Source organism: Lissotriton helveticus, chromosome 11 (genome assembly GCF_964261635.1).
Source record: "Lissotriton helveticus chromosome 11, aLisHel1.1, whole genome shotgun sequence".
Taxonomy (NCBI): Eukaryota; Metazoa; Chordata; class Amphibia; order Caudata; family Salamandridae; genus Lissotriton; species Lissotriton helveticus.
The window spans coordinates 1,153,491,599-1,153,509,844 of NC_136072.1; the positions used below are offsets into that span (position 1 = coordinate 1,153,491,599).

The 18,246-nt window shown below is 46.5% G+C and overlaps 1 protein-coding gene across 2 annotated transcripts in view; it reads right to left on the bottom strand.

Moving 5' to 3' along the window:
• Nucleotides 1-2,678: 2,678 nt before the first annotated feature.
• SEPTIN5 (septin 5) overlaps nt 2,679-18,246 on the bottom strand; it is a 316,820-nt gene continuing 301,252 nt past the window's right edge. For both annotated transcript variants that reach the window (XM_078667945.1, XM_078667946.1), the window contains 3 exons: nt 17,071-17,206; nt 11,904-12,006; nt 2,679-5,634 (listed from right to left, as the gene is read on the bottom strand). In XM_078667945.1, coding sequence (XP_078524071.1) covers nt 5,578-5,634; nt 11,904-12,006; nt 17,071-17,206 — 296 coding nt within the window. In that variant the 3' untranslated portion in view covers nt 2,679-5,577. The remainder of the gene's footprint in view (nt 5,635-11,903; nt 12,007-17,070; nt 17,207-18,246) is intronic.

The window sequence follows — 18,246 nt, forward strand, 5'->3', positions numbered from 1 at the left end:
CTCACTTTTTGTCTCTCTGTTAGCAAGGGAGCTTATCAGGGGTGACCGTGAAAAGTGGTTGTTAAAGCTCCGATTGGGTATTTAAAGAAACCCATATTTGAGTGGAACAGGGTCCTTCCCACTGGTGAGCTCCAATGCCACTACACCTGCTGCATTATTCAGAGTCATAGGGGTATATTTACAAAGGGACAGCGCCACCAAAACAGCACTTTTTGCAACGTTCTGGTGCCGCTAATCCCTTCTCCGTATTTACAAAGTGGCGTTAGGCCACTTTTTGTGGGTTAACACCTTGTAAATGCTGCCCTTTACACGCATCACTTAGCATAAAAGGGGTGTGAAACGGGTGTTGTAGGTATTCCATCGCAACACCCATTGCTTTTTGATGCTGTCACTGATTTACAAGAATCTGTAAACAAGGAGAACTACTTTTATTTCTCCTCATTTTTGCTTTTTCTGTGTGTGCTGCATTTTGCAGCACACATAGTCAAAACACCATTGATGATTGTTTAGGTGCAGAAAGTTGTCTCTCCCTGCACATAAACAATCAATAAATAATGACGATTTGCTACTTCTACATGTTCTGCATTCTGCAGCACACATAGAGGTAATTAATCGCAATTATGCATCATTCCATGCAATGCAGGCACCCTTGCACTATGGTGCAAGGGTGCCTGCGTTGGAACTATGCAGCTAATTTTAGTGTCAGCTGTTGGGAAATCACAGGGGTGCGGTGTATTGTTGTAAATATTGCGCATCCCTGTTTTCTGGACATGTCAGAGCGTGGCACTGCCAAATATGGCGCAACTCTGCGCTCTGACATTTTCTTGTACATATGCTCCGTAGTATTTATCATCACAGTCCTAAACTAATGAGGCCTTCGCCTCAGTTTGTAAACTGGTTGGCAGATTTACAAGGGGGTTGCGCCACTGGAACATCATTTTTATGACGTTCTGGTGGTGCAATGCCCCACACCATATTTACAAAGTGGCATTAAGCCACTTTGCATGGCTTGACGCAGTTTTGTAAATATGGTACTCTTAATGCAGTTTTCTGCATGAAAGGGGCATGCAGTGGGTGGAGCTGTGGGCGTTTCACCACAACACACATTGTTTTTAGGTCTTGCTGAGCCAGCGCATGCGCTGCTCGGCGAGACATTTAGTGTGTGGGCTTTTAAAAGTACAACCACACGCTTTTGGCTGGCATAGTGCGTGCGGTTAACCGCACAGTGACGAGCAGAGGCGCCATATGGCTTTCCTCTCTCGTCATGGTGCGCGCACATCACACACCACTCGCCAGCCTGTTTCCTTTTGCCATTGCGCGCAGCCTGTTTTCTTTTGCTTTCGCGTGCGTGCGCACCATTCGCCTCCTTTTTTTTTCTTCAACTTGCAGCGCGAGGCGCACGCTCTTGTTTTTAGACAGCATTCACTCGTTCACCCGGTGTGACCTTCGCTCGCTGCTTGGCACTGTCCATTGTTGCCATCTCTCACAACGCTCACTAGTGCCAGCCAGCCATGTTAGTAGTTGGGACTGAAAATCCCCTCACTTTTTCACTTAATAGCCTCATTATCTGCTTTTAGTGACTTAACAATTAGTCCCCGTACCATGATATCTTTCCAGTTAAGGGTTAATCCTCTTCTCTCATATAAAGCATCCTTTTTGTTTCTAATTGCCCATGCTAAATATTACAGTGCAGGCACCATCACACTAAATTTGGACACTCAGAGTGCCTCTTATTAATTACCAGTGATAATTGTCCCCCTCCACTTCTTTTGCTGGAGGGTTTGTTTGAATGTGGAAGGAGGGGGTGATCTTCCCACATCCATGGTGCGGCATTTGTAAATCTAAAGGCCGTCCCTGTCTCTCTTGATGGAACTCACAGTCGGGCCTGATATTCCTACACATCAGAGGCTTCTGATCCAGTTTGGTGATCTAGCCTCCTCACTGGCGGTTGGTGTGATTGTAAGCAGGTTACATTGTGCCATCTCGATCATGAAACAGTCTGCCCAAAATAACGAGCATTGGCAAAACCAATAGTTGTCACCTATAAAAGCTACTGGCTTTGGTAATGTTTTGCAGCCGTGCTGTAAAGCAGCGTGGGTGCAATGCGGTGTGGCTAAAACTAATTTAAACAAGCATTGGCATAGCCAATAGGTCTCGCCTTTGGGACCTTATAAGTTATTTATTTATTTTTTGCAGAGTTTTATATAGCACGAACTAGACCCGAACCGAATCAGGTATCAGAGCGCTTTACATAGCACCAGTTACGTTACATGAGGACGGACACACATTCATTTTAGGCACGGGGAGATTAAGTGATTTGCCCAGAATCACAGGAGGTTTTGGCGTCGTTACCGAGACTCGAACCCAGATCCCCAGGTCCGAGGTCGAGCACCGTAGCCTTTAGGCCAACTCCTCTCCTCTCCTCTTTTGCCATGCAACAGTTGATGTTGTTGCACCAAGGATATTGTGCTGCATAACTAAATACTTATAAAGTCCCAATAGCGAGACCTATTGGCTATGCCAATGCTAGTTTGCTGTTATTGCTTGTTCACTTTTTTGAACCACATTTAATCCCGAGCTGGAGATGGAACATAACTGTCGGCCAACAGCCACCTCATATAACTCGATGCTTTTCTAGAACAAACGAAAGCTTACAGAACTCCAGAGCACCTTGTAAATTAAGTAATGCACAATTTTATTATGGTTGGATGAGAATAAGTAAGTTAGAAACATGGACGAACACAATATGTATTGTAAATGTCTCATAAAAACCGGAATGTTGGAGTGCTCATCGGCGATAGGGGGATACTCTCAGACTCACGGTGTGATCTGGCCTCTGTTTGACAGCAAGGCCGAATTTCTCTACATTGGGGATGGGGTAGGCTTGCCTAAAATAACACATGGTGTCATACCACTGAGCGGACAAGTCACAAACAGAATACATCAGTCGCACTGTTTACTTCCCCTATTCTCAACTGTTTCTCACTGAAGCATTTCAAGTGGCAGCCGGTGTATACAAATAATCGCAATGACGTATGCACGGTTTAAAGGGCATCCAAGTAGGCTCTCCATTGGCGCAGGCCACATTAAGACCCCGTGGCTACCTTTATGCTCTGAGTAGGGGCAGGGTAGGACACTGATGGGAGGGCAGACACGGGGCATCTTTTAAAACTGAAACGGAGAGGCAGAAAGGTCAGTGCTTTTTGAAAGGGGGAGGGCGCCAGGTGTGCAGGGGCTGGATGGGACTGGGGGTCCCACTGTGCTGTGTCATTTCAGTGGGGGGGGGGAGGGGGTCATTAGGTAGGCTTTGAATGGGGAGGGCCGCAGGCATGCCTGTTTGTGGTTGCAGAGTTGGGGACACTAGATATGGTTTGTGATGACAGGAGGGCAGGGCAGTAGATATGTTTTGAGATAACAGGGGGGCAGGGCAGTAGATATGTTTTGTGATGACAGGAGGGCAGGGCAGTAGATATGTTTTGTGATCGCAGGTGGGCAGGACACTGGATATGGTATGTGATGAAAGGAGGGCAGGGCAGTAGATATGTTTTGTGATAACAGGAGAGTAGGACAGTGGATATGGTTTGTGATGAAAGGAGGGCAGGGCAGTAGATATGTTTTGTGATAACAGGAGAGTAGGACAGTGGATATGGTTTGTGATTACAGAAGGACAGGACATTAGGTGTGTTTTATGATCACAATAGAGCAGAACCCTGGACATGCTTTGTAACTGCAGTAGGGCAGAACACCAGGCATGCTTTGTAACTGCAGTAGGGCAGGAAAGCAGACATGCTTTGTAACTACAGTAGGGCAGGGCACTAAGTGATTTGGGATTTGGAGTGGCAGGAGAATGATTAGCAAGATTTTAGATGGTGGTGGTGGTGCTTGGCTGGGGTTTGGGGAACAGGACCACTTTGAGGTAACAGTCAGAGTAACAGAAACACTTTGGAATGTTGCTTAGAAGGATGGGGGGGTTTGGACATCATCCAAAATAGGGATTGAGGTACCCCCAAATTGGGCATAACCAAGCCATGCCTGCCTCTTGTGTCTCACGTCAGTATATGTTGTCTAACAGTCCAAGTCATGTGGTTGGGGAACTTTATCTCATAAATACCCTCAAATAGCTCAAGCAATGATCAATAATACCCTTGAAGGGCCCAGACAGAGAAATATTCAATTTTAGAGACAAACAGTCTGATCCCCGGTCTCACGTCCTCGTACAATGGGACCCACGCCCCTTTGGGGAGGGATTTGAGGCCTAGAAACAGTCAGGCCTCCATTACAAATGCCTCAGTAAAACCTTTCCTGTGCAGGTGACACAACTACAAGTATGTGAAAGTTTTCCCCATCCCTCAGAGTTTTCCCCAGGTAAATATTAGCAGGTCAAACTGGTGAAGGAGCCATAGAATGTATCAAGAAGTGTGTATTTTGGTGCAAAATGACCCAAAATCTTGATGCAATTCTAATTTTACTGGGGAAAACGCATAATAGTTGCTATTTATCGACCCAATGGTATTGGTGCAAACAAGGCCGGCCCTAAATCGGATTGAATGGGACAGCGCCTTGGCCAAAAAGAAAACTTGGTGTTTGTTGAGGGGGCTCGTAACAGCAGGAGGTGTGAGGAAGATGGGAGGAGGGTATCAATCAATCATTTGTAAAGCGCACTACATACCCGTGAGGGTCTCAAGGCGCTGACGAGGTGGGGGAGGGGCACTACTGATCGAACAGCCAGGTCTTGAGTATCCTCCCGAAGGTCAGCAGGCCTTGGGTCTGTCGTAGGCTCAGTGGGAGATATGTGTTTGATGGGGTGCTAATAGTTACGCTGAGGTACATTAAGGGCTGATTACAAAGTCATTAACGGGACCCGGTCGAGACCAAGTGGGATATGGACGAGCGGCTGTTTGCATCACATTAAGTCAGGTAGCTCCCTGCTGCGGCCCTACGAATATTGGTGCCCTGGGCCAGGGCCTAGTTCGCCCATCCCCAAGGCCAGTCCTGGGTGCGATAAATGTGAAAATATCACACTGATACTGAGACACTCATAATCGAGGCCATTTTGAGTGTGCAGAACAGTCCCCTAGACTAGCCAATAAATGCGCCACAGGTGAGGTGAAGCGGATATGAACGAGCGCAGAAGAATCTGGAATAAGGATTGGCGGAGGCTGACACCGGATGTAGCTGCATAGGATTAGGAAGGCAGGCGGGGAATACTGAACGGGCACTGTGAACGACCAATGACGTGCAGGAAAACAAATCAAATCCAAAGTCAGTAAAAACAAGAACTTAAATAATGTACAATAAAAGATAATAAAAAAAAGAGTTTCTAGTACAACTGAAAACGGAGGCGGTGGAGGCGCAGAGCAAGAATCTTGGCAAAAACAAAACCAGCTTCCTGTACGACCGCCATCTGACCGCTGCCATCCGGGAAGGGGATGCTCTCGCCGCCATTGAGAATAAATAAGGTGCCCTTGGGAAGGCGATGCCCGCAAGTCTCTGTGCCATGTGCTGCCTGTGCTCCCAGCGGGCCTGGGTCGAAGGTAGAGGGTCCCCGGGTTCTGGGAGACCAGAGGGAGTGGGTCCTCACTGCTCCTGCATCTGTAACTTCATCTTCTGCAGCATCTCCTGCATCCGCCGCAGCTACGGAAAGAGAAGAGGAAAGTGTGAGCGTGCGTGCAAAAGTGAGGACAATAGAGCGGGAAAAAACTCACAGCAAGGGAGGGGCCAAGGACAAGAAAGGGAAGAAAGACTGAGAGAACATGATGAGTAAAGCAAGATAACATTTAAAAATGTTGGGACAGTTAGTGAGTGACGGGGATAGAGCAGCAAAAGGATATGAGTGTGTGAGTGAGTGAAGATGAAAAAGCTGAAAAATGGTGTAAGATTGTGTCACGGAACAAAGGCGAGTGAGTGGGAAAAATGTGAGAACTGTGAAGGAGCAAGTTAAAAAAAGAGGAAAAAGGGTGCTGAAGCATGCGAAGAAGAAGCAAGCTCTTGAAAGGGTCGGACAAGACGGGAAAGTGGTGTGAGAGTGAGTGAAGGAAAAAGAAGAAACGAGCAGGAAAAGGGAGCAAATGTATGCATGAGTGAGAGCAGGAAAAATCAAAAAGATGAAAGCAAATGACTGATAGACGAGGAAGAATGTATAAAACATGTGACTTCAGTGAGGATGAAAAAGTGACAAAAGGCTCTGAGAGTAGGGGTAAAAAGAACAGACAAGCATCGCAAAGACAATAGGTCTCACCTTTGGCCAACATGGCCAGAGGTTTAAAAAAAAGACACATTAAAAGTAAGGCGCAATGACGCGGCCCGCTAAGTCATTTTGAAAGCATGCGCGTGCATCACCATGACTGTGTGTTTTTGAAAGATGCAGGCACCTTTTTTTGATTTACAAATCCAAGAAATAAAAAAATATATATATGAAACTGAATTGCATGAGAGCACGTTTTTTGTTGGGCCATGGGGCCAGTAGCATTTTGACGCCTGGCTCTGCTGGTAAAATAAAAAAATAAAGGCTAAGCAGGTGGGGAGCAGCAACAGAGAGTTGTGAGTGGGAAGCAATGGAGTGGGTGGGAGGGAACAGCACACAAAGAAAAAACAACACTGAGGGCATGGGGAGATACACACCAGGAAAAAAGCAACCTAACGCATGGGAGAGTTTTTCCAGGGAAAGAAGCACATGAGGCAGAGTTTGCAGTACATGAGAGGCAAGTATTTGAGGGGCAGAAGCACAAGAGGAAGAGAGCTGGAAAACACAGGTACTCTCATGAACTGCTAAGTCAAAAGGAAAAAGGTAGTTCCCTTAAAAGTCAGCAGTAGAAGGACAGACATCAGCCAGTCAGAGAGAAGGTAAAGAGGCTGTGCTACAGGGAAGAGACAAACACAAGATGGACAAGGACAGCCATCGAATACGCAGCATGCAATTAAGAATGACAATAAAGCCAACCAATGGTAAGCAATGGGCGGGCTGTAATTTCTTGATAAGCACACAATGGGTGTTTTGCAAACAGACTGTTTGCGTTGTCTGATGACTTGACCTAAAAAAAGGGAGTGAGACTATGTGAGAGAGAAAGCAGGAATAAGAGTGAAACAGTGTGGGAAAGGATTTGATTGAGATAACTAGCAAAAGTAGGAAAAACATGTCAAAATGTCTGCGGGAGCAAGGAGGAAACAGCATGAAAAGTGCGAGACTGAGTGAGGAAGAGAGCAGGACAGAATGTGTAAAGAATGAGAAAGCAAGAGAAAGGCAGTACTAGGCTTTGTCATGGACACCCAAGCCATCATTTCCAGGATTTTGACGTAGGGCAGCTCAGCAAGTCACCTTGCTGCGATGACCTATGCCAAATTGAAAGGGCAAGAAATGCACCATATTTAGGCAATATGGTGCAATCCTGTCCTTTCTCCCTGTGCTGGCGCCATTTCTGCACCCTAGTGCCAACGCAGGCCACGTGGTGCAAGGGTGCTTCAGGCACTTGCAGGATGGCTGTTGTGCAGGAAGGAGCACCTCCTGCAGAGGAACAATCATAAGAGGGGGGAACATCCTTTACAACGAAACTATTACAACGCTGTACCATTACAGCGCAGGTTTTACAACGAAAGTCGTTACAACGACTTTCGCTGGAGGGCGCTCTAGGATAGAAAATAGTTTAATTTACTATCCAACACCTTCCCTACTATCCACGGGGACTGGAGTTGGAATAGTAAATTAAACTATTCACTATCCAGCGCCCCCCAACGCAAGTCGTTGTAATGACTTGCGTTGTAAAACCTGCATTGTAACGGTACGCGTGGTAATACCACGCGTTGTACCGTCAGACATCCCATAATAGGCGGTTTCATCTTTCTATATATGCTGCGAATGAAGCACACATAGAAAGAGGAGAAACCTATCCTTATGCCTCCCGAGGTGAGGAGTTACAAGGAGAAATATCTTCATTTCTCCTCGTTACTCCTCACCTCGGGAGGCATAAGGATTAGGCACCTCCCCGGGTTTTCCTGATTTTGTATATCTGGGGCAGCGTCAAAGTCCATGGGTGTTGAGTGGAAACACCAACCGTGATGCGTGTGGAACGTCTTCCGAGCGGAGAGTAAGGCGGCGGTGAGATTTGCGCTTCATTGCCTTACTCAAGATCCATGAGGTCACTCAAAGTCAGGCAGGGTGGCTTTGCGGCGCTTCATAAATATGATTCAGATCCTGGCATCACGCATGTACCACTTTACGTGGTGCAAAAGTGACGCAGGGCTCTCATAAATAATCCCCCAAGTTGTACCAGTTGCTGGTAGTGTGGGAAAGAGTAAATTGGACCGTCAAACTTTAAGTAGGTGTTGGGGAAGGGAAATTTTCAGATGGAAAATGCTTTCCTGGTATAGGAAAAATCTTCAATGTAGAATTTCAAATGTTATGCCTGCATAAACATGACATATTCATATGAGAATGGTAGACCTCCTTGGAGTATGACTGATGGGGACAATGAAGTCAGAAAACTCTGCAACACCTCAGGGGATTTTTGAATTGTTTTTAACAGACCCCGAGGAGATGAGTGGGAGGTGGTGGCTCCTCAGTCATGGCGGAGGAGCGTCACCCCACTGCCTCCGCAGCATAAAATCATGTAAAATAAAATAAAGGAGTTTTATGATAAACAACATGTCATGACTGGAGGTGGAGCAGAGCCCAGTCTTGGGGGCAGGGCCAAGGCAAGCATGGAGGGCACTTGCAGTGGTTTGTCCGGCAGTCTTAGGACAGCCAAAGCCTCATGTGCACTTATATGTCTCCAGGCTTGTGCATGCAGAGAACCTGGCACAGGCTTCCAGTCCCTCTTATAGAGTAAATCTTGCCCGCTCCGCCAAATCCCCACACTGCTCTCATGATGGGTAATAATATTACCCGCATGAGAGAAGCGTCTGGATTGGCGCACGGGAGCCTGGTAGGCTGTCATCAGAAGAAGAGCTGTGAGCACCAAGGCGGCAAGGCAGCAGGTAAGTTTTAATTTCTTTTGTCTTATTACTCCACCACTTTTCCCTCCTGGCAGCCACCACTGTCAGAGGAACGCATAAGTCACAGCTAAAGTGGATGTAAATGGCATTTGTACCCATTTAAGCAATGCTCCCATTACAAACTGAGGGGCTGAGTCACAAAGGTAAACTTACACTTTGGGAATTTACAAGCAGTATTTTTATGACTGCCTATCTTTTTATGTGTGGAGTCTCCGCCATGAGAGCAGACTCTGCAGTCATAAAGATACTATACCTAAAATTCCTTGGTGAATTGCAAAAAATCATAAACTTAAACAAAAGTGTAAGTTTACGTTTGTGAATCAGCCCCTGAGTGTATTCTTGGTCTATAAGGTGAATATTGGACCGACCCATCCCTTTATTATTATTATTGACAAGCTTTTTTAAGGTTCTACGTTCAGCTTTAAAGGTGTCCTGCTGCTGGTATGTTGCCTGTTAACACATGAGATCTTCTCAAGTCTGCCACAGAGAGATTGGTCAGGATCAGGTTTCTACTTAGGAAAGAGCCAAGTTTTTAGGCTGTTCCAAAGCTGTACAGGTTTCCATTAGTTCTAAGAGAGGCTGGTAGTTTGTACCGTAGCCGAGCTGCCTTAACCTAGAAGGACTTACCGCCAGACCATACCTTCCTGAAACTTGGAACACGTACTAGGTTAGCTTACGAAGCTCCAAGGCATCTCTGAGGCCTGTAGTGACTGAAGTCCGAACTTTGGGGTGCCCTATGGGTAACTTCCTTAAACTCTTATCGAAAGGGCAGAAGTGCAATTGCTAGAAGTCTGACATGTATGATTACACCCAATTCAGAAAAGTATCTTCCACCTCTATTTCTTCCAGTCTGCCGAGTAGTATTTGTTGGTTGACTGTATCAAAAACAGCTGATAGATCCAATAAAATCAATACTGCCACCTGCCCTCTGTCTACCATCATCCTCAGTTCTTTCATTGCTGAATTAGAGCTGTTTCACGACATTGTGCTGAACTACAACCAGTCTGTTCAATTTCTAGGATGTTTTGTTTTTCTAGATAGTTAGCTAATTTTTTGCTTACACATTTTTCTACAAACTTTACAGTATCTGGAGGCTGTGAGATTGGTCGGTAGATACTGATGTCATTTCATTAGCTGATGGTTGTGGAGAGGTGTGGTGCAGCGGCCAGGGCAACTGACTTAGGAGCACTGGGTTCACGGTTCGATCCCCGGCTCCGGGGGCAGCTCAGCTCAACACCATGTGACTCTGGGCAATAGCTCACTTAATTTCCACGATGGCCCCCAGCGCCTTGAGACCCGTAAGGGTGAGTAGTTTGCGCTTTACAAATACGGATTTACATTTACATTTTTCAGCAGTAGCGGTGTAATTCATGCTTTTTTCCATAACTATGGCACTGTACAAACCCTTAATAGACCTCAGTGGGTATAGTTCATCCGCTCTTTTTTTCAAGAGCGACGGCGAGATTGGATCTGGCCTCAGGAGATGGAAACGGCCAATGATCTAAATTCTTCTTCTCCCATGGTTTCCATATTTTCCAATATCCTTCGAATTTAGAAATACTCATAGATTTCTTATCAAATTAATCTATCCATTATTATTCCTTTAATGCTGATAAGTTTTAAATTAGTTTTTAGCACTTTAACTACATATAATGCCAACTATTGACCCATTTTTAGCACATAGGGCCTAATTTAGATAGAACGCATGGGTCACTCTGTAACAACTGTTACAAATATCCCTTTCGGCGATCTATAAATCCCACAGGATAGACGGGGATTTATATTTTGGCGGACAGGATAGCCTTCAGCGTTGTGACTGAGTAACCCGTCCGCCGAGATCTGAATCAAGCCCATAGTCCGGTTTATCTTTTGAAGCTTATGATTAACCCCTTCGGTGCTCACGATGGCCCCCGGCCGTCACGCGTCACAGTGGACGTGTGCAAACGATGGCCGTGGACCACCCGAACTCCGCCCACTCTACATTTTGTCCGCACAGCGTGAAAATTCGGCCAGCGCACGAGGGGTTAATAATATACTTCCTAAATAACTCTTCTTCGGAGACCTAAATAGTGGTTGTATATATATTGATAGGCTCAAACCTACGAATATCTGACATCTTTATAAAACAAGAAATTAAAAAAGGAACTTAGGGCAAGTTACACTTGCATTGGTGTTTGCACAGCACTTACTCCCGCCTGGAGCTGAATTCACAAGCAAAATTGATTCGAAAACTATTCGCTCACATTAGTCCCAGTTACTTACTACCAAGTTCATCATTCTGTGAAAAGATACACACGACAACTTGAACTGATGGTATTCGCACCTGTTGTCACCTTATGAGACTTACCGGCCCTAATAGGGTAGTAGAAGTGATTCGTTTGAGTCTGGGGTTTTTGGTGCTCAGCACCGGCACTTAATTGTCAGCACCGGCACCCATGACAGTGTGCCCCATGGTGTCACTGTTTTTTTAATTCAGAGAGGAGCACAAAAACTGTTGTTTATATTTCAATATATATGAAGACTAGTACCTGCTGCCAAAGCCATTCTTTTAACTTTGGGGGTCTGAAATTGTCAGAATTGTCACACTTGTAGGAGTGTGACTTATTAGTTATGCTGTTACTGTAATTGACAGAGGCAATGGGCGGTGCAAGCGGAAATGGCCTGCTGACTAGAGCCCTGGCATTTATTGTTTTACAAATTAAGCACTGGCTAGACAACAAAGCTGTAGCAAGTAGTACTTTATGAAACATGGCGGCCTTCAGTCTGCTCTACATCTCTGTTTATTCTAGGTGTGAAAGGGCTGGGAGCAGACTCTCTCATGCTGAATGGGGCATTTGGGGATCAGAGGTGTATCTTTAGAGTCGTGGGGTGCATTGCATGCTTTGGCCCAGGAGGGCCCGCACAGGCGCGCATACCTCTTCATCCTTCATCTTGATCAGCTTCTCCGTTTCGCCATCCGGGGTGGGCAGGGGCAGCATGGGCAGCGGACTCTCTATCCTGTTGTCCTGAGTAAGTTTACTACAAACAAAAAAAACAAGCATTGGCATTGCCAATAGGTCAAGGCTTGGCAGGCTGATGGTTATTTATTTTCATGTGTCATTGCAAGCATATTCCACACAAATACAAGAAAAACACAGCAGCCTTATGCGTGCAGTAAACATTTAAAATATAAAAAAGCCAAAGCATACAATTTTGATAGTCCAGCATTGCTGATTGTCAGGAGACAGGTGCACTTAGTGTATTATATGTTTGCTCTCAATGCACATAAGAGGATAATGTGTTTCTTGTGGAATGTGAAATAGTGTACTATTGGGTCTGAATTACTACACACTGAGGACATAGTTTAAACACTAAAAGCTGAGAAATAAAATTAAAAATGGTAAGGAATGTAAAGAAAAAATATTTGCAATGCAAAGTATTGGCCCTCCATTCCCGGCTCTGAATTTTTTTAGGTGGATGTGCACATGTGATGAGACAAAATGCTGTCACTCATAGTGCAAGAAGCCGTTGACTAAAGCGGGCTGGCCCACTGGCCCATGCTGTGCTCGGTGGAAGCAAATGTAAATGACAGTCACACAGACTAATGAATAACAAGTGCCAACCCAAAGCAACACCAGGTATGTATGTATGTGTATGTGTATATGTATATATATATATAAATATATATTTGTGTGTGTGTATATATATATATATATATATATATATATGTGTGTGCGTGTGTGTATATATATATATAATAAGTTTGGAGGGGGACAGTACACAGTAGGCACCAACATTTTATTGTTAAAAGCACTTTATATCAAAAATTATTGCGCACTAGCACTTTAAGAAAGTGGAAATTAAGGAATTGGGAGGGAAGGAAATAAGAAGAAAATTCCCCCCAAAATTCTACTCTTCTTGTGAAAACAAACCGAGAATGAGATTCAAAAAATAGAAAAATAAAGTTAGCACTGGCACTTTAAGTAAGAGAGGCGGATACTGTGGGATACACTTAGAAATAGAAATTCTAGGTGTGAATTGGCAGCTAAAGAACAATAAGCACAAACACACTTTAAAAATTAGGAACTTTACTTTAATAATGTATTACTCATTTTTAAAATTAATTAATTGATATGGAACAGTCCAAGTCAAATGCATTTTAATGAGGATATTATGCAATGAAAAATGAAAATTAAGCGGTATTATGTGCAATAAGAATTCTTCTAAATTAGCGCCTGTAGTAATCAAGTGTACTTCCTCGTTTTACAATAACTGTCCTCTGTCTGTGTGAATTCTTTTTTTGCAATGTATGTGTATTTAATTGAGAAAAAAAGGAGGCTCAGTATCGTAAGCAAGGCTGCGAGCAGCAGCCGAAATGCGTAGATGCCATCACAAAAAAATAAATAAATCGCCTGAAAAACACCTGGAGTGCCGATTTAATATCTGTTGGAGAAAGGACTTGTTGTTTCGTTATATATATATATATATATATATATATATATATATATATATATATATATATATATATATATATATATATATATATATATATATATATATATATATATATAGAGAGAGAGAGAGAGAATTTTTATATAGGTATTTGTTTTATTATTTGAGGTTGGCAAGACAGCAAAAGTTCTCTTTAGGGCTGACCTCAATAGAAAATTAGGTGTATGTTGGCTATCACTGACGCTCCTTCAGACTATTCCTTGATCACACACATGTTCACTGACCTTACACGTTTACTTGCTCACTCATTCTGAATACACATGACAGCATACACATCCACTGTGGGCTAAAAATACACAGAGTGACAGGAATCAACATACATGCTTAAAGAGAATTATAAGAAGTGACCAAAGTACACAGACAGACGTGCACACAGAGGCATACATTCATACTCCTGTACGAGTCACTTACAGCGGAGTACAGCCGTACTCCTGGACCAGTTACACACACAGGTGTACAGCAGTCCTCCTGGACAAGTAACTCCCAGTCGTACTCCTAGCCTAGTGCCTCGCAGGGGTGTATAGCCAATGTATTCCTTGAAAAGTCACTCACAGAGGTGTACAACTTTAATCTTTTTGACTACTCGCTCAGAGGCGTACAGCTGTAATCCTGATATAGTGACTCACAGATGTGCACAGTCACACTCCTGGACAGTCACTCTCTGAGGTGTACAGCCATACTCCATTACCTGTCAATCACAGAGGTTTAGAGCTGTACTCCTGGACCATCCACTTTCAGAGGTGAACAGCCATACTCCTGGCCTGTCAATCGCGGAGGGTTAGAGCTGTACTCCTGGACCAGCCACTCCCAGAGGTGTACAGCCATACTCCATTACCTGTCAATCACAGAGGTTTAGAGCTGTACTCCTGGACCATCCACTTTCAGAGGTGTACAGCCATACTCCCTTACCTGTCCATCACAGCGGGTTTGAGCTGTACTCCTGGACCAGCCACTCCCAGAGGTGTACAGCCATACTCCCTTACCTGTCCATCACAGCGGGTTTGAGCTGTACTCCTGGACCAGCCACTCCCAGAGGTGTGCAGCCATACTCCCTTACCTGTCCATCACAGCGGGTTCGAGCTGTACTCCTGGACCATCCACTCCCAGAGGTGTACAGCCATACTCCATTACCTGTCAATCACAGAGGTTTAGAGCTGTACTCCTGGACCATCCACTTTCAGAGGTGTACAGCCATACTCCTGGCCTGTCAATCGCGGAGGGTTAGAGCTGTACTCCTGGACCAGCCACTCCCAGAGGTGTACAGCCATACTCCATTACCTGTCAATCACAGAGGTTTAGAGCTGTACTCCTGGACCATCCACTTTCAGAGGTGAACAGCCATACTCCTGGCCTGTCAATCGCGGAGGGTTAGAGCTGTACTCCTGGACCAGCCACTCCCAGAGGTGTACAGCCATACTCCATTACCTGTCAATCACAGAGGTTTAGAGCTGTACTCCTGGACCATCCACTTTCAGAGGTGTACAGCCATACTCCTGGCCTGTCAATCGCGGAGGGTTAGAGCTGTACTCCTGGACCATCCACTCTCAGGGGTGTACACCCATACTCCATAACCTGTCACTGGCAGTGGCGTACAGCTGTGCAACTGAAATAATCACTCACTGCTGTACTCCTGGCATAGTTACTCACACACACTTACAGCTGTACTCCTGGCTCAGTCTCACACAGAGACCTACAGCCAAACTCTTGGCTTAGTCAATCACAGAGGGTAAGAGCTGTACTCCTGGACCGAGAGTACTAGTGGTATATAGTCATTCACAGAGACATACGGCTGCACGCCTGAGCCACTCACTCGCAGAGGGTAACAACCACACTCTTTAAATAATCACTCACAGAGTTAGACATTCACCCTCCTTGAGCTAGGCAGGGCTCTTGGGAAGCGCTGGCTCAGAGGTGGGGTCCCTTACTCTGTGGTATGAGACTTAGGGTACAAGACCCACGTTGGAATTGGCCTTTCTCTCCCCTAATGAGACTCTGCTGACCCCTGACTCTGTGACAGCTTCTAGGCTAGAGGGTAGGACAGGTTACAGAGCCCCCCTGAAGGCACTGTAGGGGCTGGCATCCTGCAGGGCTAGCGTCCTTCTAGTGGTCCAATGCCTCGGATACATATACAGAGCCCTACCTGGTCATCTGCTGGATGCACTGGGCCCGGTAGCACGGGCTCGCTTCCTGCAGGGCTAGCGTCGTTCTAGTGGTCCAGTGCCTCGGATACATATACAGAGCCCTACCTGGTCATTTGCCGGATGCACTGGGCCTGGTATAACGGGTTTGCATCCTGCAGGGCTGGTGTCGTTCTAGCGGTCCAGTGCCTCGGATATGTACACAGAGCCCTACCTAGTCATCTGCTGGATGCGCTGGGCCCGGTAGCACGGGCTCGCTTCCTGCAGGGCTAGCGTCGTTCTAGTGGTCCAATGCCTCGGATATGTACACAGAGCCCTACCTAGTCATCTGCTGGATGCACTGGGCCCGGTAGCACGGGCTCGCTTCCTGCAGGGCTAGCGTCGTTCTAGTGGTCCAGTGCCTCGGATATGTACACAGAGCCCTACCTAGTCATCTGCTGGATGCACGGGGCCCCGTAGCACGGGCTCGCTTCCTGCAGGGCTAGCGTCGTTCTATTGGTCCAGTGCCTCGGATATGTACACAGAGCCCTACCTAGTCATCTGCTGGATGCACTGGGCCCGGTAGCACGGGCTCGCTTCCTGCAGGGCTAGCGTCGTTCTAGTGGTCCAGTGCCTCGTATATGTACACAGAGCCCTACCTAGTCATCTGCTGGATGCACTGGGCCCGGTAGCACGGGCTCGCTTCCTGCAGGGCTAGCGTCGTTCTAGTGGTCCAGTGCCTCGGATATGTACACAGAGCCCTACCTAGTCATCTGCTGGATGCACTGGGCCCCGTAGCACGGGCTCGCTTCCTGCAGGGCTAGCGTCGTTCTAGTGGTCCAGTGCCTCGGATATGTACACAGAGCCCTACCTAGTCATCTGCTAGATGCACTGGGCCCCGTAGCACGGGCTCGCTTCCTGCAGGGCTAGCGTCGTTCTAGTGGTCCAGTGCCTCGGATATGTACACAGAGCCCTACCTAGTCATCTGCTGGATGCACTGGGCCCGGTAGCACGGGCTCGCTTCCTGCAGGGCTAGCGTCGTTCTAGTGGTCCAGTGCCTCGGATATGTACACAGAGCCCTACCTAGTCATCTGCTGGATGCACTGGGCCCGGTAGCACGGGCTCGCTTCCTGCAGGGCTAGCGTCGTTCTAGTGGTCCAGTGCCTCGGATATGTACACAGAGCCCTACCTAGTCATCTGCTGGATGCACTGGGCCCCGTAGCACGGGCTCGCTTCCTGCAGGGCTAGCGTCGTTCTAGTGGTCCAGTGCCTCGGATATGTACACAGAGCCCGGTAGTAGGGGCTGGCATCCTGCAGGGCTAGCGTCGTTCTAGTGGTCCAATGCCTCGGATACATATACAGAGCCCTACCTAGTCATCTGCTGGATGCACTGGGCCCGGTAGCACAGGCTGACTTCCTGCAGGGCTGGTGTCGTTCTAGGGGTCCAATGCCTCGTACGTATACAGAGCCCTACCTGGTCATCTGCTGGATGCACTGGGCCCGGTAGTTCTCATAGTGCACGTCACAGGTGACATCCTTCAGGTCATGCATGTGCGTCCTGATCAGCATGTTCCGCAGCTTCACAAAGTCGCAGTGTGCTTGGTTTTCCACTACAGAAAAAAGGGTAAGACAAGGTCATGGGTCAGATATCAATGCCACGGAACAGCCCTTCTAACCACAAACCACCACTGCAAATAGCATCTCTTTCAGTATAGTAGAAACACCTGCTCAGAATGTCCTGATTACTTACCAGTAATCCTCATTACTATTAGTCCTACTCGTCCTCGACCCAGTCATAACACGTGAGGTAGTATCCAATCATAGATAGGAAACAAACAGGAACCGCTTGCTAATCCCACCTACAGTCCTGCTATGGGCTATAATACAATAGCCAAAACTCTACATTACCTGACATACCAAGCACCACAAAGGCCGATACCCGGAAGGTGACGGTGTCGAGGACGAGTAGGTCTAAGAGTAATGAGGATTACCGGTAAGTAATCAGGACATTACCTCTACGTCTGTCCCTTGTCCTCGACTCAGTCATAACAAATACGACATACCAAAGAAGACCCTCAACATGTAAGGCCTTTGCAACACCAGTAGAAACAAACCAGACATCACAGGACGTTAAGACCCCACGAGTGGACTGGGCCTGGATGCCCGAAGGACGCTGCAAACCAGAGCCCGGATATGCCAAAGAAATTGTGTTTTTAATCCAAAGACCCAGGGCCAGGAGAGAGGCAGCCTTCACATGGCCTGCAAGACCAAAAGTCACAGACTGTTAGAAGCATGAAAAACAGCAGACCTGTCCACGTACACAGATAAAGCACGTTTCACATCCAGAGTGTGCAACAAGCGTTCCTCAGGAGAAGGAGGAGGGCAGAAAGAAGGCAACACCAGTTCCTGAGAAGTATGAAATTCAGAATGAATCTTAGGACGTGATACTACAGCATCGTCCATGAACCTCAAAAAAGGAGGGGAACATTGCAAAGCGAAAGTTCACTCAACATCCTGGACGACCTGATTGCCACCAGGAAGCCACCGTAAAGACAAGAATTTCACATCCACAGTCAACAAAGGCATAAAAGCAGAGGACTGAAGAGCAGGCAGGACCAGAGAAAGATCCCACGCAGGCACTGAAGAACGG